This window comes from Culex quinquefasciatus, chromosome 3 (genome assembly GCF_015732765.1).
Source record: "Culex quinquefasciatus strain JHB chromosome 3, VPISU_Cqui_1.0_pri_paternal, whole genome shotgun sequence".
NCBI lineage: Eukaryota > Metazoa > Arthropoda > Insecta > Diptera > Culicidae > Culex > Culex quinquefasciatus.
Window position 1 is genome coordinate 96,258,654 of NC_051863.1, and position 26,195 is coordinate 96,284,848.

General features: G+C 39.8%; 3 protein-coding genes, 2 long non-coding RNA genes and 2 pseudogenes across 7 annotated transcripts; all 7 read left to right on the forward strand.

Moving 5' to 3' along the window:
- On the forward strand, nt 1-6,479 carry LOC119770507. 3 transcript variants are annotated; one of them, XR_005278861.1, is made up of 5 exons: nt 1-134; nt 5,300-5,460; nt 5,518-5,692; nt 5,906-6,033; nt 6,102-6,479. It is a non-coding gene; the product is annotated as an uncharacterized LOC119770507 (long non-coding RNA). The 3 variants fall into 3 exon arrangements; XR_005278860.1 differs by lacking the exon at nt 1-134 and adding an exon at nt 5,157-5,242; XR_005278859.1 differs by lacking the exon at nt 1-134 and adding an exon at nt 5,158-5,235.
- On the forward strand, nt 4,118-4,988 carry LOC119770500 (annotated as a pseudogene).
- Nucleotides 6,480-11,099: 4,620 nt separating the features above from the next.
- On the forward strand, nt 11,100-12,952 carry LOC119770501. Its single transcript, XM_038265498.1, has 5 exons — nt 11,100-11,373; nt 11,494-11,827; nt 11,946-12,279; nt 12,400-12,733; nt 12,854-12,952. Exons 4-5 carry the CDS (start codon nt 12,416-12,418, stop codon nt 12,890-12,892), a joined length of 357 nt encoding a protein of 118 aa, XP_038121426.1. The 5' UTR covers nt 11,100-11,373; nt 11,494-11,827; nt 11,946-12,279; nt 12,400-12,415; the 3' UTR covers nt 12,893-12,952.
- A 215-nt stretch (nt 12,953-13,167) lies between these two features.
- LOC119770510 lies at nt 13,168-14,280 on the forward strand. Its single transcript, XR_005278864.1, has 3 exons — nt 13,168-13,269; nt 13,390-13,723; nt 13,844-14,280. It is a non-coding gene; the product is annotated as an uncharacterized LOC119770510 (long non-coding RNA).
- Nucleotides 14,281-18,081: 3,801 nt separating this feature from the next.
- On the forward strand, nt 18,082-20,395 carry LOC119769115. The gene is made up of 4 exons (XM_038261016.1): nt 18,082-18,535; nt 18,684-19,521; nt 19,642-20,143; nt 20,264-20,395. Coding segments are annotated over exons 1-3 (1,293 nt in total). The 3' UTR covers nt 19,643-20,143; nt 20,264-20,395.
- Nucleotides 19,658-22,018, forward strand: LOC119769116. Its single transcript, XM_038261017.1, has 4 exons — nt 19,658-19,734; nt 19,814-20,115; nt 20,264-21,437; nt 21,558-22,018. Coding segments are annotated over exons 1-4 (1,554 nt in total). The 3' UTR covers nt 21,559-22,018.
- LOC6038614 lies at nt 21,574-23,988 on the forward strand (annotated as a pseudogene).
- The last annotated feature ends 2,207 nt before the right edge of the window (nt 23,989-26,195 follow it).

Here is a 26,195-nt window from a genome sequence, read left to right on the forward strand (position 1 = left end):
GCTTCAGTTCCCGAAAGAGTCTTGTCACACATATTACGTTCCAGGAAGTGGAAAGATTAAACCACGTGGAAAACTATTTTCCGCATACAGAACCCTACAAGAACACCAACGCGAAGAAGAAGGTCCCAAAAAAGGTAAACGAGTGATTAAGAAAGTATCGGTAACTAAACACGACAAATTCAAAGAGCAGGCTACCCAAAATTGGTCAGAGTTATCTGAAAAAGAGAAGGATGAGTGCAACAGTAAGATTTATGAACAGTTTTTTTTGTAATTGCTGTTTGTAGTAGATTTTCCTTTTGCTATCGTAGTTAGAAAACAAAATCTGGTTAAGGACTATCCATAAACCATGTGGAAACATTTTTTGAAAATCTAAACCCCTCCCCCTCCCCCTCTCGTGGACAATTCTCATACAAAAAATATCGTATGGAGTAACCACAAACACACCCCCCCCCCATCCCCACATGGTTTATGGATGGTCCCAAATGAACCTTTACTCTTTAGGGGCCATCCATAAACCACGTGGACACTTTAGGGGGGGGGGGTATGGCGATTGTCCACGATCCATACAAAAAAGTTTTTTTTGTATGGACAATTGTCCACGAGGGGGGGGGGGGGGGTCAACAGATTCCCAAAAAGTTGTCCACGTGGTTTATGGATGGTCCCTTATTCGCATTTTTCCTTAAACTGCTACACTGCCGCTCTAATCGAGTCCGTCCCACATGTAAAAACAGCAAGCCGAGAAAAACGCAAGTCCAATTTGTCCCGCCCATAAGGTTACGTGTTAGAATTTCACGAAAAAGTAAATTTTCTACGGTTTTCTGGAACAAAGTACTAAAGTTTATTAGTTCTTCTGATAGTTTACATGATTTCGAACCTAACTGCATAATTAATTCAATATTGATTTGAGCGGCAGCACAGTTGAACGAAATTTCTTTTCTTTTAAACATTATGCTTTTATTTCCTTTCCTTACATAAAATACCTTAAAAACTTGTAGTTAGATAACTTTTATGGAGCCTATTATTGATAGATATTTTAAATCTTTTTGTGTTTATTCGCTTGTGACAATGACCGTTTTATATTTGAGTAGGTTGACATCATAGTTTTTTGTTGTAGTTAGTTTTGTTGTAACCTATTATTATTAGATCATCATGCAACAATATGCAACAGTTTGCAACCTTGTATGAGATTAAAGGTTTCCTGATCACCTTCTTTTCATATAAAAAGGGAGGGGCGTACTGAGCACAAATCCCAAAAATGAGCTTCATTGGACTCAACAGGAGCTGGCACCCGTCTTTGAATTTTAAATGGAATGTAACCCGTAAAAATAATTATTTTCAAAGGCACTTTTCCACATTTATTTTCACATCAATTTAACACATACACACATAAACGCGCACACACACACACAGTATGTCCACCAGAACAAGCCCTTGAATGCGCGCAAAATAAATCATTTTTGTTACGTCCTACCACGCGCTTGATAGAAGACACTACACGCAAAACGGACACTAGGTATAAATTCCTAATTTTTAGGTATAATCGAACCTGACTGCAATAAGGTATTTTATTACTAATCGGCTATTAGTAATAAAATTACTAGTCGAGTTTTAGTACGAGAATTCCTAAATTTTAGGTATAATTGAAGAACCAATATACCTAAATTTTAGGCATTTTCTGGAAAAGTTTGGGATCCAAAATAACTTATAATTAGGTATAATTCAAGATGGCGGACCATGATTATTACTAAATTCTAGACATAAAAACCTAAAATTCAGGTATTTTCTGGAAAAGTCAGGGATCCAAAATAACTTATTTTTAGGTATAATCCAAGATGGCGGACCATGATTATTACTAAATTCTAGACATAAAAACCTAAAATTCAGGTATTTTCTGGAAAAGTCAGGGATCCAAAATAACTTATTTTTAGGTATAATCCAAGATGGCGGACCACGATCATTCCTAATTTCTAGGCATAAACACCTAAATTTCAGGTATTTTCTAGAAAAGTGAGAGATCAAAAATTACTTATATTCAGGAAGAATCCAAGATGGCGGACCACGAATATTCCTTATTTCTAAGAATAAATACCTAAATTTGAGGTATTTTCTGGAAAAAGTAAGGGTACCAAAATTACTGGTATTCATGTATAATTCAAGATGGCGGACCATGATTATTACTAAATTCTAGACATAAATGCCTAAATTTTAGATATTTTCTAGAAAAGTAAGGAATCCAAAATAACTTATATTTAGGAATAATCAAAGATCAAATTAGATATTATTCAAGAGATATGAAGGCTGAAGAAAACAATGGTTTAAATGATACAATAATATTTTTATTTACATAAAACTCAACTTTTTTATTGATTTGAATATTTTGAAATTATAATATTTTAATATTTTAAAAATTATAATATTTTATTATATTAAAATTTTAATATTTTAATATTTTAATATTTTAATATATGAATATTTTAATATTTCAATATTTTAATATTTTAATATGTTAATATTTTAATATTTTAATATTTCAATATTTAAATATTTAAATACTTTAATATTTTAATATTTTAATATTTAGATTTTTTAATATTTTATATTTTAATATTTTAATATTTTAATATTATAATATTTTAATATTTTTATATTTTAATATTTAGATATTTTAATATTTTAATATTTTAATATTTTAATATTTTTATATTTTAATATTTAGATATTTTAATATTTTAATATTTTAATATTTTAATATTTTAATATTTTAATATTTTAATATTATAATATTTTAATATTTTAATATTTTAATATTTTAATATTATAATATTTTAATATTATAATATTTTAATATTTTAATTTTTTAATATTTTAATATTTTAACATTTTAATATCTTAATATTTTAATATTTTAATATTTTAATATTTTAATATTTTAATATTTTAATATTTTAATATTTTAATATTTTAATATTTTAATATTTTAATATTTAGATATTTTAATATTTTAATATTTTAATATTTTAATATTTTAATATTTTAATATTTTAATATTTTAATATTTTAATATTTTAATATTTTAATATTTTAATATTTTAATATTTTAATATTTTAATATTTTAATATTTTAATATTATAATATTATAATATTTTAATATTTTAATATTTTAATATTTAGATATTTTAATATTTAGATATTTTAATATTTTAATATTTTAGTATTTTAATATTTTAATATTTTAATATTATAATATTTTAATATTTTAATATTTTAATATTTTAATATTTTAATATTTTAATATTTTAATATTATAATATTTTAATATTTTAACATTTTAACATTTTAATAATTTTTTATTTTAATTTTGGAATAATTAACTTTTTTAGGTTTTGAATATTTTCATATTTATTTATTTTTGATATTTTATTATTTTAATATTTGAATATTTTTGCAACTCCAATATAAAAATCTTTACATATTTTTAATTTCCGAATATTTGATTTTTTAGTTTGAGAACGTTTGAAATTTAAGATTTTTAAAAATTCCCCCCCCCCCCCTTCTATCTCTCTCTCTTCCTCTTACTCTCTATATCTCGCTTGCTTTCTCTTCTCTTCTCTATCCTACTTTTACTCTCACTCTCTTACCCTCTCTCTTCCTCTCCCCTCGCTCTTCCCTCTCACTCCCTCTACCACATATTCTCTCCTTCTCTCTTTCCCCCCCTCTCTTTTCTCTTCTTCTATCTCTCTCTCTTCTCTATATCTTTTTCTCTCTCTAACACCATTTTTCTCTTTCTCTCTTATACACACATTTTATCCCCCCCTTCTCTTGCTCTCTCTCTTGCTCTCTCTCTCTCTCTCTCTCTCTCTCTCTCTCTCTCTCTCTCTCTCTCTCTCTCTCTCTCTCTCTCTCTCTCTCTCTCTCTCTCTCTCTCTCTCTCTCTCTCTCTCTCTCTCTCTCTCTCTCTCTCTCTCTCTCTCTCCCACATTTTCGGTCCATCTTCCCTCCCACTTTCTCTCTCCCTCTCACTCTTTCTCTCTCCTTCTCTCCCTTTCCCCCTTTTCTGTCTCTTTCCCTCCTTTTTCTCTCCCTCTCCTCTTCTCTCTACCACTTTCTCTCTTTTTCTCTTCCTCTACCCTATCACTCTCTCATACACACACGAGCACAAACGCACTTTCACACACGCATACATACTCACACGCACAGACACACACCCGCAACGCCCAACCAAACCGCCAACCTCAAACTGGATACAATTTTGGGTCGCACAATTCCCCCGGTAGGGGTTCCTTTATACTTCCCCTTTCCAGCTCTTCCGCAAACATCCGTCCTCTAGGGCACGAGAGGGAAGACGCGGCTTTATTAATCACGCCGGGAGTTGAAGGTTCCGTCCTCCTCCTCCTCTTCCACAAACACGCGAGCCACACTTCCGCTAATTAAGATGCTCCGGGTTCCGTTCTCCTTGGCACTCAAAAAGTGGTTCCCTTAAACAAAAATAAAAGCTACATAACTAAATCCAGCGATGCCCCGACGGAACTTCTGTCCCATCCTGGGAGAACTGTGCCACGCGTCGGATTTTGAAGAGCCGAACCTGTTTTGCAAGTGGAGCGTCCAGTTCGGGTCCAGCACACTGCGAGGGACAGAGTGACGCCAACACGGCCCGCGTCGATCCTCGGCGGTCCCACTTTGGAACTCCGCTCGATTTGCACCTGGCCTGCCGCGGTTCGACTTGTTTGAACTTGTTCGACAACTTTTGGCTGGTCGGGTACGGCTTTGCGTTTCTGCCGACCCAGCCGGGACTGCACCGGATCCGGGTGGCCACGTGGAAAGTTTCGTCGGCCAACTCAAAATGTATTCCCGATCGGTTCCCAGCACAAAACTTACCTTGCCACTTACCACAATTTGAAAATTAACAGCAGCACCATGGAACACAAACTTACAGCCGCGAAATTATTTTGACATTGACATGTCAATTCGTGAATCACAATTCTTGAACTAAAAAAATACTAAAATTTAGGAATTTTGAAGAAGTACTTCAGTGTTCTAAAAAAATACTAAATTTTAGGAAGAAAAAAAAACTAATTTTTAGGTATAATTTGACAAGCTAGAACATAAGTTCAAAAAATACTAAAAATTAGGAATTTATACCTAATGTCCGTTTTGCGTGTAGAACAAGATGGTGTACAGGAGACCTTTATTTTTACAGCTGACTCGTCTTGAAGCGCAAATTATTGTTGCACGGTGTATTTAGTGACTATTTGTATTTACTAGCTCGCGACAATGACTATACAAATAATTAAATTCCAGGTTCTAAACTGCGTCTTAACACAATTCCCTACAATCGTTCAAACGAAATCTTTGAATGTTGGGATGAGTGTTTCCCGATCAGGCGGCATGAAATCATGTCTGAAACTTTTAAAATGAGCGAATACAATATATTGTATAACTTCGAAAAAGCCAACGAGTTGGTAAGATTTCAAAATCAGACAGCCTTCCTTTATTTACAAAATTGATTTTTTTTTAAGATTTCGAAGGATTTTGTACAAGTGAATGGGCAATTTCTGCATATTTCTTCGAAATTGCCAAGTTTCCTGAAAAAATTTTCTAAAATCTTCCAAGGTTATCGTAAAAATTTTCGCGATGACCAGAAGCTGACGGATGAGATTGTTAAAACCTTTAATAATGAAACGGCAATAAACGGTGAGTATGATTTAATGTTTTGATGTCATTTTATTCGCGCAATATTTAATTTAAAAAAAACATTCAATATTAACTCAAACTCCAGTCTGAAATTTATTCTCGATATTCTCTCCATATTTTTAATTAAATTTTTCTAAATCATCTCCGAAATTTTTCTTTATGACTTACTGTTTAAAGAAGATTTTTCCGAAAATAATGTTTATATTTTTTCAGATCGATCTATATTTCTCGCCTTCTATTCGCTCCCGTTAATTCTACGAGAAAATTTCGTTAGCAATGGCGAGAAACGGTTCCGTCCATCTCTATTTATGACTCGAGAAGCGTTTATCACGATGATCCCGGTATGAATATTTTTATATTTTAAAAATATCTGCTGTTACTAATGAAAACAACGTCATTTATTTTTTAGACGGAAGCAACATTGGCCGAGACGAGAAAAAAACGGAAAGAAAATGCTCTTTCTAGGAAAGTAACGATCCAACCTTACATTATAGCGGTAGGCTCCGTCGCTTGTATCACAAGGTACTTCGTTGTTTTTGACGAGTTGCTCATCTCTTGTGCAACTTGTATGGAAGCTATTGATCTGCACTATAAAATGCACGATGCGTTTAATCTACAATACGCGGTGGATTGTCGAAGTGTACTAATCTTCATCCAAAAATTTTTCTATGCGCTTAATTATGACGGTGATTATCCAGTGCCACAAGTTGAAACATTAATCGCTGATTTCGAGAAATGATATAAAGAATGTATCCCAGAACCAAACTAATAAACGCAAATGAACACAGTGAGAAATTTCCTTTGTATTTATTTATTTCCCTACACGCATACAAAATAGGTGATGAACTGTCACTTTTTACACAGTGCTCACGCACACTATCAAAACAAATGTTTGGTAGTGTGTGGGAACTCCGTGTAAAAGGGGTGTCAAACTAAAAAGTGACCCCGTTCGTTTGACAACAGTTGGTGTCATACTATCGGGGTTTGAGTGTACACGAAATATAGACTATAAAACCCAAGTAACCAATCAGCACTAAAAGTTGTAATTGTTCAGCACTAACAGCGCTTTATCTGCAGTGAATAACAGCTGACATGTTTTGGAAATTGCTGGAAATGCGCTTTTACAGCTGATTGCAGCTGAGTTTGGACTTTATATCTCTGTTTTACAGCTAGGCCCCTACACAGTAAAAAAAATTCTGTGTAAAATCGCTTGCAAAAGCATGCACATCACCTTTGTGAGCAAAAGCATGTAATATTGTATGAGAAAACGTGTACACAAAAAGCATGTACAAAAGAAAAATCAATTAATTTTGACCACCCCACAAATAACATCAATCTGGTGAGAGTCATATCCAGATGTGTGAATTTAGTTGGATCAACACCGATGTAGCTGTACGTTCCTCATATATCGAATACAGTAAATTCAGTATACGACGTACGGGACACCTACTGGTACATCGGCGTTGAACACAGCATTTACAAGACGGTGAGATAGCCGAAACGGTTGGGGCGCAGACTCGGTAATCTGGATATCGTCGCCGTCGTGCTTACTTGTCGTACGTGCATTTTGGGCCAAATTGAGTTGAGAACGCAATTTTGTGCAGCTCACAATGCCTCACCTTTTGATCTTCACAGATCCCCAAAATTCGATTTCAATCCTGAGATATTCTAAACTAATCTAATCTAATCTAATCTAACACAAACGCAGCCAGTCCGATGAAAGCATGCTGGAAAGTCTTGTGATTAGATTACGCCACAAGCACTTTTCTTGTCATTATTAATAATTGCAGTACATCCGAGAACACCCGAAAATGTATTGCAAAAATTAAAGCGGCCAGCCCTACTACGTTGTGTTTTCCGCAGAGAGGATTCTGAGAACGGAACACATTTCACAGAATCTACAGGGGAGGAAGGATGCGTGGACATACCGTACCAAACGCTCCTGTTCGATTTCAATCCTGAGATATTCAATAAAAACCAAAAAAGCTCCGCGGATTTTTGTCACTTTTCATACGAAAGAAGTTTCAATCTTGTCACTCCCTGAAAATTGATGTAAGTGCGACAATTGGCCAAAGGGATTGCAGGTCAGGATGCGTTTGACGCACGTACAAGTAAGACTACCGTAAACATTTGTAATTATAACTCGGGACTGCAGCAACCAATTTCAACCAAACTTCGGGGCAACGCACTGAATGGTCAACCAAAAAAAACCTGTTATTCATTGTTTACATTGCGTGCTCTCGTTTTTGTTTATTCAAGGTCAAACATTAAAACGCGTTTTTCTCGGAACGTCGAAATGGCGGGTGCGACATGATAGCACGACAGCGTCGATATGACTCTCACCAGATTGCATGCGATTTTACCATCGGATTTTTTGCTGTGATACTGTCAGTCAAAGTCATTACACCGAATAGTCAGGTTTTGCTACCACGTGACAGTCTGGTTGGTAAACCGCCGGAGCGTTAGTCTTTTTCCCAAATTCTACGGAAGTCCGTAATAGCCACCAACAAAAACACAACAAGTAGGATTCATATAATCTTCATTTCTTTGTTGATACTACTTTTTAATTTAACTTTTTTTCTCTTCCACAGGGCATTTGTACAAGTCAAATACATTTGAACGAAGGTTACAAACATGTTCAACTGTCCAGAGTGTCCGAGTAGCTACACATCTCGATTCGAATTTGTAGAGCACATATCAATTCATGATTTGCAAGAATTTACGTGCTTCTGATATACTAGATTTGATCGATACCAACGATTCCGAAAACATTTTTTGCGTTGGTGCAGAGCAGAAGAAAATATGCCAGTCGCACTTCCACCAGTACTGGAAGGACTTCGAAACGAGAATGATGGATTTAATGATATAGGCGATAGAAGAGAGGACATCCAAGAAGAGTATGGAATCTCGAGCGGCAGCGACAGCGATGAAGAAAATGAAATGCTGCAAGATGTTAACAGACTCGACCAAATTTGGCTAAAACTACTTCTGAAGCTGCTTGGTGATAGCGTCCTTAGTAGGACGAAAGCTATTGATTTCATTAAGGAGTTGACAGCGTTTAAAGCAGAACTTTTCACGGGAATCGATCATGAGTTAAGAGATTTTATCAAACCAGAATCTCTTGAAAATTACAACAAAACATTAAGTGATACAAAAAAAAAGTTTAAAATTAGTGCTGAAAGTAGTGTTCAATCCCTTCTTAAAACAAACGATTTGTATAAGGAGCCTCAAGTAGACGTAGTAAGTAGTGTAATTCAGCCAATAACAAAAGGCGGGGAACGGATCTTGGACAGAAAAGACGAGAATGTATGTAATATCGATTTAAAATTCGCTTTGAAATTATTTTTTGAACGTGAAAATTTACTTGAGTTAACACTCTCAAATATTGCCAAACTAAAAAATGATGCTTCTGGGAAAATATCAAACTACATTCAAGGCAACTCATGGGAAACAAAAGAAAATGAACTTGATCCTGAAAAATTATATTTACCAATTTTCTTATATAACGATGATTTTGAGCCGGATAATCCTTTAGGAGCACACAAAGGAAAAAATGCTCAATGTGCTTTCTACTTGTCCTGTCCCGTTATTCCTAAACGATTCCGAGCAAAATTAAGTTCCTTAATTCCTGCAATGTTTATAAAATCAAAGTTAAAAAAAGTTAATCCTGATATTGTGTTTAATCGCCTTGTCGAAAATTTAACAGAGTTACAAACAACGGGTATCGAAATAGTCACTGTCAATCGAACTGTTACAATTTATCCAGTATTATGTGCATTTACTGGCGATAATCTATCATTAAATTACATAGGTGGTTTTACGACAGGTTTCAATTCAAATCGATTTTGCCGAGTATGTACATCTACTAAAGATGAAACACAAAATATGTTTCTAGAAAACAAAAATAAGTTAAGAAATCATGACCAGTACTTGCAGCATATCGATGGCGATCCAAAAGAAATGGGAATAAATTTTAAATGTCCATTCATAGCAATTCCAACTTTTAACGTCATTCATGCAATGACTTTCGATCCTATGCACGATTTTGGCGAAGGTATCTGCCCATTTGCTGTTGCGCTAGGATTGAGAGAGATTATAGCTAATCATAATTTTTTGGACTTGGAAATTATCAATCAAAGAAAAGATTTATTTGATTATGGTATTTACCAAATAAATAACATATCAGAAGCAATAACTCAATCTCAATTAAGAGAGGAAAGTTTGAAAATGTCTTCTTGTGAAATGTTCACTTTTCTTGAGTTTCTTCCAATGATGATTGGTGATTTAATACAAGTAAATAACCCGCATTGGAATTATTTGTTATTACTTCGTCGATTAGTACTGTTTACATTCAAACCATCTTTTAGTATAGATGACATAAATACACTTCAAAACATGATTCAAGAACATCACAAATCATTCAAAGAATTGTTCAATAAACCTTTGAAACCTAAAATGCACTTTCTCCTGCACTATCCATCAGCTATTTTGCAAAATGGTCCCTTAGAAAATACAGATTGTCGCCGTTTCGAAAGTAAGAATAGGGAAATAAAACAGTATTCTAGAGCAAGTTTTAATAGAAGAAATTTAAGCAAATCAATTTCTATAAAAGAAACGTACAAAATAGCTTACCAGTCATATCTAAAATATCAAGAACACGAATTTCGTTTGCTTCGACCAAGGAGTGTCAAAGTTGAATTATTAGAAACAACCATCGGCATTGATTTTGAAAGAGATGAAATCTGCCGATTTTCATGTAACGGATTTTTTGATGATATAAGGATTAGTCCAAATTCATGCTTTAAAATAGGTGAAAGTTTTGTTAAAGTACGATCGCTCTTCGTGCTTCACAATAGATGTTATGCAATAGTACAAAAATTAATTGTTGTTGATTTTTGTCAACAAATGGAATGTTTCATTATTGCTGATCGAAACAGTGATGAGATTCCATTTTGTTTTGATTTGAGTGGAATCGATAACTTTCCTCAAACAATACATACTTTAAATAATGATAAATTAGGAGTTTTTGCTCCAAAATACATGAACTAATATTTAATGAATTGGAAATAGCTTTTTGAATCTCTTGAATTTTTTTTGTTTAGGAATATAGAATATTGTAGCCTTAAGACAAAAATCTAGGTCGTCCTACCAACCTTCTCCTATCCCGAAATATGTAACCAACTAACCCCGAGTAAGCCGCGGGTAAACGGTTTCCAAATCTAACTATAATTAGTTTAAATATTTGTAGAAAAAATGTATAAGTAGGGAATTAGCTAAAATTATTTAAAAAGTTCACATAAATCTGGAATCAAAAACAGCTATGATCATGACAATACGGTAAGTTCCACAAAAGACTGCGTGAATGCAACAAAAACAAATTTGCTAAGAATATCATAACATGTTAAAACTAGATTTTTACCAAACAGATCGAGACTCTATATAGAACACAGGCACAAGTACAGCACTTTATAATTCCCTTTTGCACGGGAATTTGACCAGTCACTTCCTGGTCTCGGGCGCTGGCTTCGATAATCAGCGACCAAGGACCAGTGCGCGAACGGAACCGTCACTTCCTGGTCTCGAGTGCGGACTTCAATTATCAGCAACCGTGGCCAGGATTCTCTCGAGGACCACCACGACAATTCTGCACATGGTTCGGAATGTTTGATAAGAAGCAAATGGTGAGGTTTGCAGAAAAAAGTTTTTGTTTATCCACGATGTTGTTTATATATTTTTATTTATCTGTTTGTAACGGAACGTGATAATTCTAATCTTCTTTTTTTCTTTTCCTCCTTTTACAGAATCTACAAGGTCAGCATGGAACCGCAACACGGCGTTGATCGTCAAACGCCGAAGGCGATCTTCAACACAGCCAACTTCGATCATCAGCGACGGTGGCCAAGATTCCCTCAAGGACCAGCGCGCGAACGGAACAGTCACTCCCTGGTCTCGAGTGCGGACTTCAATTATCAGCAACCGTGGCCAGGATTCTCTCGAGGACCAGCGCGCGAACGGAACAGTCACTCCCTGGTCTCGAGTGCGGACTTCAATTATCAGCAACCGTGGCCAGGATTCTCTCGAGGACCACCACGACAATTCTGCACATGGTTCGGAATGTTTGATAAGAAGCAAATGGTGAGGTTTGCAGAAAAAAGTTTTTGTTTATCCACGATGTTGTTTATATATTTTTATTTATCTGTTTGTAACGGAACGTGATAATTCTAATCTTCTTTTTTTTTTCCTCCTTTTACAGAATCTACAAGGTCAGCATGGAACCGCAACACGGTGTTGATTGTCAAACGCCGAAGGCGATCTTCAACACAGCCAACTTCGATCATCAGCGACGGTGGCCAAGATTCCCTCAAGGACCAGCGCGCGAACGGAACAGTCACTCCCTGGTCTCGAGCGTGGACTTCGATCATCAGCAAACGTGGCCAAGATTCCTTCGAGGACCAGCGCGCGAACGGAACAGTCACTCCCTGGTCTCGAGTGCGGACTTCAATTATCAGCAACCGTGGCCAGGATTCTCTCGAGGACCACCACGACAATTCTGCACATGGTTCGGAATGTTTGATAAGAAGCAAATGGTGAGGTTTGCAGAAAAAAGTTTTTGTTTATCCACGATGTTGTTTATATATTTTTATTTATCTGTTTGTAACGGAACGTGATAATTCTAATCTTCTTTTTTTCTTTTCCTCCTTTTACAGAATCTACAAGGTCAGCATGGAACCGCAACACGGCGTTGATCGTCAAACGCCGAAGGCGATCTTCAACACAGCCAACTTCGATCATCAGCGACGGTGGCCAAGATTCCTTCAAGGACCAGCGCGCGAACGGAACAGTCACTCCCTGGTCTCGAGCGTGGACTTCGATCATCAGCAAACGTGGCCAAGATTCCTTCGAGGACCAGCGCGCGAACGGAACAGTCACTCCCTGGTCTCGAGTGCGGACTTCAATTATCAGCAACCGTGGCCAGGATTCTCTCGAGGACCACCACGACAATTCTGCACATGGTTCGGAATGTTTGATAAGAAGCAAATGGTGAGGTTTGCAGAAAAAAGTTTTTGTTTATCCACGATGTTGTTTATATATTTTTATTTATCTGTTTGTAACGGAACGTGATAATTCTAATCTTCTTTTTTTCTTTTCCTCCTTTTACAGAATCTACAAGGTCAGCATGGAACCGCAACACGGTGTTGATTGTCAAACGCCGAAGGCGATCTTCAACACAGCCAACTTCGATCATCAGCGACGGTGGCCAAGATTCCTCAAGGACCAGCGCGCGAACGGAACAGTCACTCCCTGGTCTCGAGCGTGGACTTCGATCATCAGCAAACGTGGCCAAGATTCCCTCAAGGACCAGCGCGCGAACGGAACCGTCACTTTCTGGTCTCGAGCGCGGACTTCGATCATCAGCGACGGTGGCCAAGATTCCCTCAATGACCAGCGCGCGAACGGAACAGTCACTCCTGGTCTCGAGTGCGGACTTCAATTATCAGCGACCGTGGCCAGGATTCTCTCGAGGACCACCACGACAATTCTGCACATGGTTCGGAATGTTTGATAAGAAGCAAATGGTGAGGTTTGCAGAAAAAAGTTTTTGTTTATGCACGATGTTGTTTATATATTTTTATTTATCTGTTTGTAACGGAACGTGATAATTCTAATCTTCTTTTTTTCTTTTCCTCCTTTTACAGAATCTACAAGGTCAGCATGGAACCGCAACACGGCGTTGATCGTCAAACGCCGAAGGCGATCTTCAACACAGCCAACTTCGATCATCAGCGACGGTGGCCAAGATTCCTTCAAGGACCAGCGCGCGAACGGAACAGTCACTCCCTGGTCTCGAGCGTGGACTTCGATCATCAGCAAACGTGGCCAAGATTCCCTCAATGACCAGCGCGCGAACGGAACAGTCACTCCCTGGTCTCGAGTGCGGACTTCAATTATCAGCGACCGTGGCCAGGATTCTCTCGAGGACCACCACGACAATTCTGCACATGGTTCGGAATGTTTGATAAGAAGCAAATGGTGAGGTTTGCAGAAAAAAGTTTTTGTTTATGCACGATGTTGTTTATATATTTTTATTTATCTGTTTGTAACGGAACGTGATAATTCTAATCTTCTTTTTTTCTTTTCCTCCTTTTACAGAATCTACAAGGTCAGCATGGAACCGCAACACGGTGTTGATCGTCAAACGCCGAAGGCGATCTTCAACACAGCCAACTTCGATCATCAGCGACGGTGGCCAAGATTCCCTCAAGGACCAGCGCGCGAACGGAACCGTCACTTTCTGGTCTCGAGCGCGGACTTCGATCATCAGCGACGGTGGCCAAGATTCCCTCAAGGACCAGCGCGCGAACGGAACCGTCACTTTCTGGTCTCGAGCGCGGACTTCGATCATCAGCGACCGTGGCCAAGATTCCCTCAATGACCAGCGCGCGAACGGAACAGTCACTCCCTGGTCTCGAGTGCGGACTTCAATTATCAGCGACCGTGGCCAGGATTCTCTCGAGGACCAGCGCGCGAACGGAACCGTCACTTTCTGGTCTCGAGCGCGGACTTCGATCATCAGCGACGGTGGCCAAGATTCCTCAATGACCAGCGCGCGAACGGAACCGCCACTTTCTGGTCTCGAGCGCGGACTTCGATCATCAGCGACGGTGGCCAAGATTCCCTCAATGACCAGCGCGCGAACGGAACAGTCACTCCCTGGTCTCGAGTGCGGACTTCAATTATCAGCGACCGTGGCCAGGATTCTCTCGAGGACCACCACGACAATTCTGCACATGGTTCGGAATGTTTGATAAGAAGCAAATGGTGAGGTTTGCAGAAAAAAGTTTTTGTTTATCCACGATGTTGTTTATATATTTTTATTTATCTGTTTGTAACGGAACGTGATAATTCTAATCTTCTTTTTTTCTTTTCCTCCTTTTACAGAATCTACAAGGTCAGCATGGAACCGCAACACGGCGTTGATCGTCAAACGCCGAAGGCGATCTTCAACACAGCCAACTTCGATCATCAGCGACGGTGGCCAAGATTCCTTCAAGGACCAGCGCGCGAACGGAACAGTCACTCCCTGGTCTCGAGCGTGGACTTCGATCATCAGCAAACGTGGCCAAGATTCCTTCGAGGACCAGCGCGCGAACGGAACAGTCACTCCCTGGTCTCGAGTGCGGACTTCAATTATCAGCAACCGTGGCCAGGATTCTCTCGAGGACCACCACGACAATTCTGCACATGGTTCGGAATGTTTGATAAGAAGCAAATGGTGAGGTTTGCAGAAAAAAGTTTTTGTTTATCCACGATGTTGTTTATATATTTTTATTTATCTGTTTGTAACGGAACGTGATAATTCTAATCTTCTTTTTTTCTTTTCCTCCTTTTACAGAATCTACAAGGTCAGCATGGAACCGCAACACGGTGTTGATTGTCAAACGCCGAAGGCGATCTTCAACACAGCCAACTTCGATCATCAGCGACGGTGGCCAAGATTCCCTCAAGGACCAGCGCGCGAACGGAACAGTCACTCCCTGGTCTCGAGCGTGGACTTCGATCATCAGCAAACGTGGCCAAGATTCCCTCAAGGACCAGCGCGCGAACGGAACCGTCACTTTCTGGTCTCGAGCGCGGACTTCGATCATCAGCGACGGTGGCCAAGATTCCCTCAATGACCAGCGCGCGAACGGAACAGTCACTCCCTGGTCTCGAGTGCGGACTTCAATTATCAGCGACCGTGGCCAGGATTCTCTCGAGGACCACCACGACAATTCTGCACATGGTTCGGAATGTTTGATAAGAAGCAAATGGTGAGGTTTGCAGAAAAAAGTTTTTGTTTATGCACGATGTTGTTTATATATTTTTATTTATCTGTTTGTAACGGAACGTGATAATTCTAATCTTCTTTTTTTCTTTTCCTCCTTTTACAGAATCTACAAGGTCAGCATGGAACCGCAACACGGCGTTGATCGTCAAACGCCGAAGGCGATCTTCAACACAGCCAACTTCGATCATCAGCGACGGTGGCCAAGATTCCTTCAAGGACCAGCGCGCGAACGGAACAGTCACTCCCTGGTCTCGAGCGTGGACTTCGATCATCAGCAAACGTGGCCAAGATTCCCTCAATGACCAGCGCGCGAACGGAACAGTCACTCCCTGGTCTCGAGTGCGGACTTCAATTATCAGCGACCGTGGCCAGGATTCTCTCGAGGACCACCACGACAATTCTGCACATGGTTCGGAATGTTTGATAAGAAGCAAATGGTGAGGTTTGCAGAAAAAAGTTTTTGTTTATGCACGATGTTGTTTATATATTTTTATTTATCTGTTTGTAACGGAACGTGATAATTCTAATCTTCTTTTTTTCTTTTCCTCCTTTTACAGAATCTACAAGGTCAGCATGGAACCGCAACACGGTGTTGATCGTCAAACGCCGAAGGCGATCTTCAACACAGCCAACTTCGATCATCAGCGACGGTGGCCAAGATTCCCTCAAGGACCAGCGCGCGAACGGAACCGTCACTTTCTGGTCTCGAGCGCGGACTTCGATCATCAGCGACGGTGGCCAAGATTCCCTCAAGGACCAGCGCGCGAACGGAACCGTCACTTTCTGGTCTCGAGCGCGGACTTCGATCATCAGCGACCGTGGCCAAGATTCCCTCAATGACCAGCGCGCGAACGGAACAGTCACTCCCTGGTCTCGAGTGCGGACTTCAATTATCAGCGACCGTGGCCAGGATTCTCTCGAGGACCAGCGCGCGAACGGAACCGTCACTTTCTGGTCTCGAGCGCGGACTTCGATCATCAGCGACGGTGGCCAAGATTCCCTCAATGACCAGCGCGCGAACGGAACCGCCACTTTCTGGTCTCGAGCGCGGACTTCGATCATCAGCGACGGTGGCCAAGATTCCCTCAATGACCAGCGCGCGAACGGAACAGTCACTCCCTGGTCTCGAGTGCGGACTTCAATTATCAGCGACCGTGGCCAGGATTCTCTCGAGGACCACCACGACAATTCTGCACGTGGTTCGGAATGTTTGATAAGAAGCAAATGGTGAGGTTTGCAGAAAAAAGTTTTTGTTTATGCACGATGTTGTTTATATATTTTTATTTATCTGTTTGTAACGGAACGTGATAATTCTAATCTTCTTTTTTCTTTCCTCCTTTTACAGAATCTACAAGGTCAGCATGGAACCGCAACACGGCGTTGATCGTCAAACGCCGAAGGCGATCTTCAACACAGCCAACTTCGATCATCAGCGACGGTGGCCAAGATTCCTTCAAGGACCAGCGCGCGAACGGAACAGTCACTCCCTGGTCTCGAGCGTGGACTTCGATCATCAGCAAACGTGGCCAAGATTCCCTCAATGACCAGCGCGCGAACGGAACAGTCACTCCCTGGTCTCGAGTGCGGACTTCAATTATCAGCGACCGTGGCCAGGATTCTCTCGAGGACCACCACGACAATTCTGCACATGGTTCGGAATGTTTGATAAGAAGCAAATGGTGAGGTTTGCAGAAAAAAGTTTTTGTTTATCCACGATGTTGTTTATATATTTTTATTTATCTGTTTGTAACGGAACGTGATAATTCTAATCTTCTTTTTTTCTTTTCCTCCTTTTACAGAATCTACAAGGTCAGCATGGAACCGCAACACGGCGTTGATCGTCAAACGCCGAAGGCGATCTTCAACACAGCCAACTTCGATCATCAGCGACGGTGGCCAAGATTCCTTCGAGGACCAGCGCGCGAACGGAACAGTCACTCCCTGGTCTCGAGCGCGGACTTCAATTATCAGCGACCGTGGCCAGGATTCTCTCGAGGACCAGCGCGCGAACGGAACCGTCACTTTCTGGTCTCGAGCGCGGACTTCGATCATCAGCGACGGTGGCCAAGATTCCCTCAATGACCAGCGCGCGAACGGAACCGCCACTTTCTGGTCTCGAGCGCGGACTTCGATCATCAGCGACGGTGGCCAAGATTCCCTCAATGACCAGCGCGCGAACGGAACAGTCACTCCCTGGTCTCGAGTGCGGACTTCAATTATCAGCGACCGTGGCCAGGATTCTCTCGAGGACCACCACGACAATTCTGCACGTGGTTCGGAATGTTTGATAAGAAGCAAATGGTGAGGTTTGCAGAAAAAAGTTTTTGTTTATGCACGATGTTGTTTATATATTTTTATTTATCTGTTTGTAACGGAACGTGATAATTCTAATCTTCTTTTTTTCTTTTCCTCCTTTTACAGAATCTACAAGGTCAGCATGGAACCGCAACACGGTGTTGATCGTCAAACGCCGAAGGCGATCTTCAACACAGCCAACTTCGATCATCAGCGACCGTGGCCAAGATTCCCTGAAGGCCCAGCACGAGTAACGGAACCGTCCATGGGCGTGTCCAGCCCGTGTAACGGAACCGTCACTTCCTGGTCTCGAGCGCGGACTTCGATCATCAGCAACCGTGGCCAAGATTCCTTCGAGGACCAGCGCGCGAACGAAACCGTTACTTTCTGGTCTCGAGCGCGGACTTCGATCATCAGCGACCGTGGCCAAGATTCCCTCAAGGACCAGCGCGCGAACGGAACCGTCACTTTCTGGTCTCGAGCGCGGACTTCGATCATCAGCGACGGTGGCCAAGATTCCCTCAAGGACCAGCGCGCGAACGGAACCGTCACTTTCTGGTCTCGAGCGCGGACTTCGATCATCAGCGACGGTGGCCAAGATTCCCTCAATGACCAGCGCGCGAACGGAACAGTCACTCCCTGGTCTCGAGTGCGGACTTCAATTATCAGCGACCGTGGCCAGGATTCTCTCGAGGACCACCACGACAATTCTGCACGTGGTTCGGAATGTTTGATAAGAAGCAAATGGTGAGGTTTGCAGAAAAAAGTTTTTGTTTATGCACGATGTTGTTTATATATTTTTATTTATCTGTTTGTAACGGAACGTGATAATTCTAATCTTCTTTTTTTCTTTTCCTCCTTTTACAGAATCTACAAGGTCAGCATGGAACCGCAACACGGTGTTGATCGTCAAACGCCGAAGGCGATCTTCAACACAGCCAACTTCGATCATCAGCGACGGTGGCCAAGATTCCCTCAAGGACCAGCGCGCGAACGGAACCGTCACTTTCTGGTCTCGAGCGCGGACTTCGATCATCAGCGACCGTGGCCAAGATTCCCTCAAGGACCAGCGCGCGAACGGAACCGTCACTTTCTGGTCTCGAGCGCGGACTTCGATCATCAGCGACGGTGGCCAAGATTCCCTCAAGGACCAGCGCGCGAACGGAACCGTCACTTTCTGGTCTCGAGCGCGGACTTCGATCATCAGCGACCGTGGCCAAGATTCCCTCAAGGACCAGCGCGCGAACGGAACCGTCACTTTCTGGTCTCGAGCGCGGACTTCGATCATCAGCGACGGTGGCCAAGATTCCCTCAAGGACCAGCGCGCGAACGGAACCGTCACTTTCTGGTCTCGAGCGCGGACTTCGATCATCAGCGACCGTGGCCAAGATTCCCTCAAGGACCAGCGCGCGAACGGAACCGTCACTTTCTGGTCTCGAGCGCGGACTTCGATCATCAGCGACGGTGGCCAAGATTCCCTCAAGGACCAGCGCGCGAACGGAACCGTCACTTTCTGGTCTCGAGCGCGGACTTCGATCATCAGCGACGGTGGCCAAGATTCCCTCAATGACCAGCGCGCGAACGGAACAGTCACTCCCTGGTCTCGAGTGCGGACTTCAATTATCAGCGACCGTGGCCAGGATTCTCTCGAGGACCACCACGACAATTCTGCACGTGGTTCGGAATGTTTGATAAGAAGCAAATGGTGAGGTTTGCAGAAAAAAGTTTTTGTTTATGCACGATGTTGTTTATATATTTTTATTTATCTGTTTGTAACGGAACGTGATAATTCTAATCTTCTTTTTTTCTTTTCCTCCTTTTACAGAATCTACAAGGTCAGCATGGAACCGCAACACGGTGTTGATCGTCAAACGCCGAAGGCGATCTTCAACACAGCCAACTTCGATCATCAGCGACGGTGGCCAAGATTCCCTCAAGGACCAGCGCGCGAACGGAACCGTCACTTTCTGGTCTCGAGCGCGGACTTCGATCATCAGCGACCGTGGCCAAGATTCCCTCAAGGACCAGCGCGCGAACGGAACCGTCACTTTCTGGTCTCGAGCGCGGACTTCGATCATCAGCGACGGTGGCCAAGATTCCCTCAAGGACCAGCGCGCGAACGGAACCGTCACTTTCTGGTCTCGAGCGCGGACTTCGATCATCAGCGACGGTGGCCAAGATTCCCTCAATGACCAGCGCGCGAACGGAACAGTCACTCCCTGGTCTCGAGTGCGGACTTCAATTATCAGCGACCGTGGCCAGGATTCTCTCGAGGACCACCACGACAATTCTGCACGTGGTTCGGAATGTTTGATAAGAAGCAAATGGTGAGGTTTGCAGAAAAAAGTTTTTGTTTATGCACGATGTTGTTTATATATTTTTATTTATCTGTTTGTAACGGAACGTGATAATTCTAATCTTCTTTTTTTCTTTTCCTCCTTTTACAGAATCTACAAGGTCAGCATGGAACCGCAACACGGTGTTGATCGTCAAACGCCGAAGGCGATCTTCAACACAGCCAACTTCGATCATCAGCGACGGTGGCCAAGATTCCCTCAAGGACCAGCGCGCGAACGGAACCGTCACTTTCTGGTCTCGAGCGCGGACTTCGATCATCAGCGACCGTGGCCAAGATTCCCTCAAGGACCAGCGCGCGAACGGAACCGTCACTTTCTGGTCTCGAGCGCGGACTTCGATCATCAGCGACGGTGGCCAAGATTCCCTCAAGGACCAGCGCGCGAACGGAACCGTCACTTTCTGGTCTCGAGCGCGGACTTCGATCATCAGCGACCGTGGCCAAGATTCCCTCAAGGACCAGCGCGCGAACGGAACCGTCACTTTCTGGTCTCGAGCGCGGACTTCGATCATCAGCGACGGTGGCCAAGATTCCCTCAAGGACCAGCGCGCGAACGGAACCGTCACTTTCTGGTCTCGAGCGCGGACTTCGATCATCAGCGACCGTGGCCAAGATTCCCTCAAGGACCAGCGCGCGAACGGAACCGTCACTTTCTGGTCTCGAGCGCGGACTTCGATCATCAGCGACGGTGGCCAAGATTCCCTCAAGGACCAGCGCGCGAACGGAACCGTCACTTTCTGGTCTCGAGCGCGGACTTCGATCATCAGCGACCGTGGCCAAGATTCCCTCAAGGACCAGCGCGCGAACGGAACCGTCACTTTCTGGTCTCGAGCGCGGACTTCGATCATCAGCGACGGTGGCCAAGATTCCCTCAAGGACCAGCGCGCGAACGGAACCGTCACTTTCTGGTCTCGAGCGCGGACTTCGATCATCAGCGACCGTGGCCAAGATTCCCTCAAGGACCAGCGCGCGAACGGAACCGTCACTTTCTGGTCTCGAGCGCGGACTTCGATCATCAGCGACGGTGGCCAAGATTCCCTCAAGGACCAGCGCGCGAACGGAACCGTCACTTTCTGGTCTCGAGCGCGGACTTCGATCATCAGCGACCGTGGCCAAGATTCCCTCAATGACCAGCGCGCGAACGGAACAGTCACTCCCTGGTCTCGAGTGCGGACTTCAATTATCAGCGACCGTGGCCAGGATTCTCTCGAGGACCACCACGACAATTCTGCACATGGTTCGGAATGTTTGATAAGAAGCAAATGGTGAGGTTTGCAGAAAAAAGTTTTTGTTTATCCACGATGTTGTTTATATATTTTTATTTATCTGTTTGTAACAGAACGTGATAATTCTAATCTTCTTTTTTTCTTTTCCTCCTTTTACAGAATCTACAAGGTCAGCATGGAACCGCAACACGGTGTTGATCGTCAAACGCCGAAGGCGATCTTCAACACAGCCAACTTCGATCATCAGCGACCGTGGCCAAGATTCCCTGAAGGCCCAGCACGAGTAACGGAACCGTCCATGGGCGTGTCCAGCCCGTGTAACGGAACCGTCACTTCCTGGTCTCGAGCGCGGACTTCGATCATCAGCAACCGTGGCCAAGATTCCTTCGAGGACCAGCGCGCGAACGAAACCGTTACTTTCTGGTCTCGAGCGCGGACTTCGATCATCAGCGACCGCGGCCAAGATTCCCTCAAGGACCAGCGCGCGAACGGAACCGTCACTTCCTGGTCTCGAGCGCCGACTTCGATCATCAGTGACCGTGAGCGCTGGAGCCATGAGGCCATCACTTGTTTTAGCAGTAAAATACCTTATTGTTATAAAATAATGTTGAATTAAATCGTTTTTCTCCATACCAATAAATTATCGGTTTCGAAATGATTTTTTGTTTCATGATATTTTGCCCTAAAAGGAAAAAGAAGAAAATCATCGTGTCTCACCAATACAAGCGTAGCAAGCGACCTTTTTCACCAATACATACAAAAACTCCAGGAAGCTCTTTGACACCAATACATGCGAAATAACTTGAATGTGTGAGTGACGACAAGCTTTCAGCGTTTGAAATATTTCTTGAGGAAAAACCTCACGACATTTTCGGGCATTATCCTCTCCGTCCGCCCACAGTTCCTTTTTCCTCGCATTCGTTGATCTTTATACTCTCAAAACCGGCCGATCTACTCTGGGTGTATGGACATCCAGGATTGGTTTAACTTTTTCTCATAGCTTTTGCAAATTACTGTTAAAAATGGATTTTTTTTAAACCTTAATATCTTTTTGCAACAGCCTCCAACATCCATACTCCCATAGGTCAAAAGATAGGTAATTTCATGGACTATAAGCTTACGGTATTAACTTTTTGGCCAATCGCAGTTTTTCTTATAGTTTTACGATTTTACTAGAACAAACATTTTACAACGTTAGTTTTTGCCCTGTAGGCCAAGAAGACGGCACATTTCGGTCTCAATTTTATCATATTCGGAATCCTCGGTCAATTTCACGTAAGTTAGAAGTATTGGAGTTGTAATTTTGATTTAAAAAATAATTAAATAAAACACTTTTGAAAAAAGAAATAGATCTTATTTACCCTATGATCAATACGTCAAATGCTGTATCAAGTAGGCGAAAACTTGTTTTACCCCTAATCCGACAAAATTCTAAATAATATTTTAATTAATTCTAAATGGCATTTTTTCCAATCAAATTCAAAATTCCAAAACCTCAATCTAATGTAAAATTTTCTGAGGATTCCGAATATGACAAAATTGAGACCAACAAGTGCCGTCTTCTTGGCCTACAGGGCAAAAACTACACGGAACAAAATCTGGTCGTTGGATCCGAAAAATATTTGCGACGAATTCGAAAACATTGGAAATTTCCGAAATCATCGAGAATGTTTGCGATATTGGAAAAAATGTTTTCGATATTGAAGCAAAAAGTTTGCAAAATCGCAAACACCATGTTTGCGGCGCATTTTTTTTTGCCCAGTCCGCCACAGCCAATGCGTTACGCTGTCAGGATCAGCTGTTCGCATCTTTCGCAAGTAGTAAACTAACAGCAAACATAACCTATTTTTATTTTGTTTATCTCGTTGAGTGTCGCAGCAGGTCCGCCTGCTGCTGAGCGGCGTTTTGCTTTTCCCGGACCCACGATTCTGCACCGGAGACAGTTCCGAAACGGACAAATCTTCAAGGATTTGGTTCTCGCGGTGGTGCCGGTGTGAGGTGCGAGCCGCGGGGACGCGAACGGGGCCGTGGTCGCGGCAAGGAAGACTCCAAGGAATGGGATCCAGTGACCGAGCTGGTGCGCGATGGCAAGATCCGCACCCTGGAGGAGATCTACCTGTACTCGCTCCCGATCCTGAACCGCTCGCTCAAGGACGAATGTGCTGAAGATCATGCCCGTCCAAAAGCAGACTCGTGCCGGAGTGTACCCGTTTCAAGGCGTTCGTCGCCATCGGTGACTCTAACGGCCTCATCTGTCTCGGCGTCAAGTGCAGCAAGGAAGTGGCCACCGCCATCCGCGGTGCCATTATCCTGGCCAAGCTGTCGGTCATGCCGGTTCGCCGTGGTTACTGGGGTAACAATATCGGCAAGCCCCACACCGTGCTCTGCAAGGTCTTTGGCAAGTGCGGTTACCGTCCTGGTGCACCTCAATCCGGTTCGCATTGTGCCGGCCCCGGTCCCGAAGAAGCTGCTGCAGATGGCCGGTATCGAGGATTGCGTCGGAGTCGCGAAACTAGAAATCCGGGTCACCAGCTACACCAATCTCTCCGGCGGTTCTTCCGCCATGTTACGCTGACAGTGATTCAAAAACTGGGATGCCGGTTCCAAATTTCGATCTGAATAGTTCAGTCCGGATGAAACTAATCAGACTAAGGTTAGTGTCCAATTTTGGCAAAGCTTTCAAACAAAACTCAAAAGCTTCTTTCCAATTCCAGCCGGCGGAACATGCCACCCCATTTTTACATTTCCGACAATGATTGACACGGATGTCCGGTATCTTTGTGTCTCGCTAAGCGATTCGAGTTTGGCCAGAACATCGTTGGTGGAGGCCCACATCCATACGACTTCAACAGTATTAGCCATTGCGTACGCCACAGCAACGACGACAACCTATAGCGTTTTTTTTTTCGCCAGAAAAAAAAACAAGTACAAAAACACCAATGAAACCAGAAAGAAAACAACAACACAAACATAGGAAAAAAATTATACACCACACATACAAAATAAATTACAAAAATACAAAAATACAAAAATACAAAAATACAAAAATACAAAAATACAAAAATACAAAAATACAAAAATACAAAAATACAAAAATACAAAAATACAAAAATACAAAAATACAAAAATACAAAAATACAAAAATACAAAAATTCTAAAATTCTAAAATTCTAAAATTCTAAAATTCTAAAATTCTAAAATTCTAAAATTCTAAAATTCTAAAATTCTAAAATTCTAAAATTCTAAAATTTAAAATTTAAAATTTAAAATTTAAAATTCTAAAATTTAAAATTTAAAATTTAAAATTTAAAATTTAAAATTTAAAATTCTAAAATTCTAAAATTTAAAATTCTAAAATTTTAAAATTTAAAATTTAAAATTTAAAATTTAAAATTTAAAATTTAAAATTCTAAAATTCTAAAATTTAAAATTTAAAATTCTAAAATTTAAAATCTAAATTCTAAAATTTAAAATTTAAAATTTAAAATTTAAAATTTAAAATTCTAAAATTTAAAATTCTAAAATTTAAAATTCTAAAATTTAAAATTCTAAAAATTTAAAATTTAAAATTCTAAAATTTAAAATTTAAAATTTAAAATTTCTAAAATTTAAAGTTCTAAAATTTAAAATTTAAAATTTAAAATTTAAAATTTAAAATTCTAAAATTTAAAATTTAAAATTCTAAAATTTAAAATTTAAAATTTAAAATTTAAAATTCTAAAATTTAAAATTTAAAATTTAAAATTTAAAATTTAAAAATTTTAAAATTTAAAATTTAAAATTTAAAATTCTAAAATTTAAAATTTAAAATTTAAAAAATTTAAAATTTAAAATTTAAAATTCTAAAATTTAAAATTCTAAAATTCTAAAATTTAAAATTTAAAAATTTAAAATTTAAAATTTAAAATTCTAAAATTTAAAATTTAAATTTAAAATTCTAAAAATTTAAAATTTAAAATTTAAAATTTAAAATTCTAAAATTTAAAATTTAAAATTTTAAAATTTAAATTTAAAATTCAAAATTTAAAATTTAAATTTAAAATTCAAATTCTAAAATTTAAAATTCTAAAATTCTAAAATTTAAAATTTAAAATTCTAAAATTTAAAATTCAAATTCTAAAATTTAAAATTTTAAAATTTAAAATTCTAAAATTTAAAATTTAAAATTTAAATTTAAAATTTAAATTCTAAAATTTAAAATTCTAAAATTTAAAATTTAAAATTTAAATTCTAAAATTTAAAATTCTAAAATTTAAAATTTCTAATTTAAAATTTAAAATTTAAAATTCTAAATTTAAAATTTAAAATTTAAAATTTAAAATTTAAAATTTAAAATTTAAAATTTAAAATTTAAAATTTAAAATTTAAAATTTAAAATTTAAAATTCTAAAATTTAAAATTCTAAAATTTAAAATTCTAAAATTTAAAATTTAAAATTTAAAATTTAAAATTCTAAAATTTAAAATTTAAAATAAAATTCTAAAATTTAAAATTCTAAAATTTAAATTTAAAATTCTAAAATTTAAAATTTAAAATTTAAAATTTAAAATTTAAAATTCTAAAATTTAAAATTTAAAATTTAAAATTTAAAATTTAAAATTTAAAATTCTAAAATTTAAAATTTAAAATTCTAAAATTTAAAATTTAAAATTCTAAAATTTAAAATTCTAAAATTCTAAAATTTAAAATTCTAAAATTTAAAAATTTCTAAAATTTAAAATTCTAAAATTTAAAATTTAAAATTCTAAAATTTAAAATTCTAAAATTTAAAATTTAAAATTCTAAAATTTAAAATTT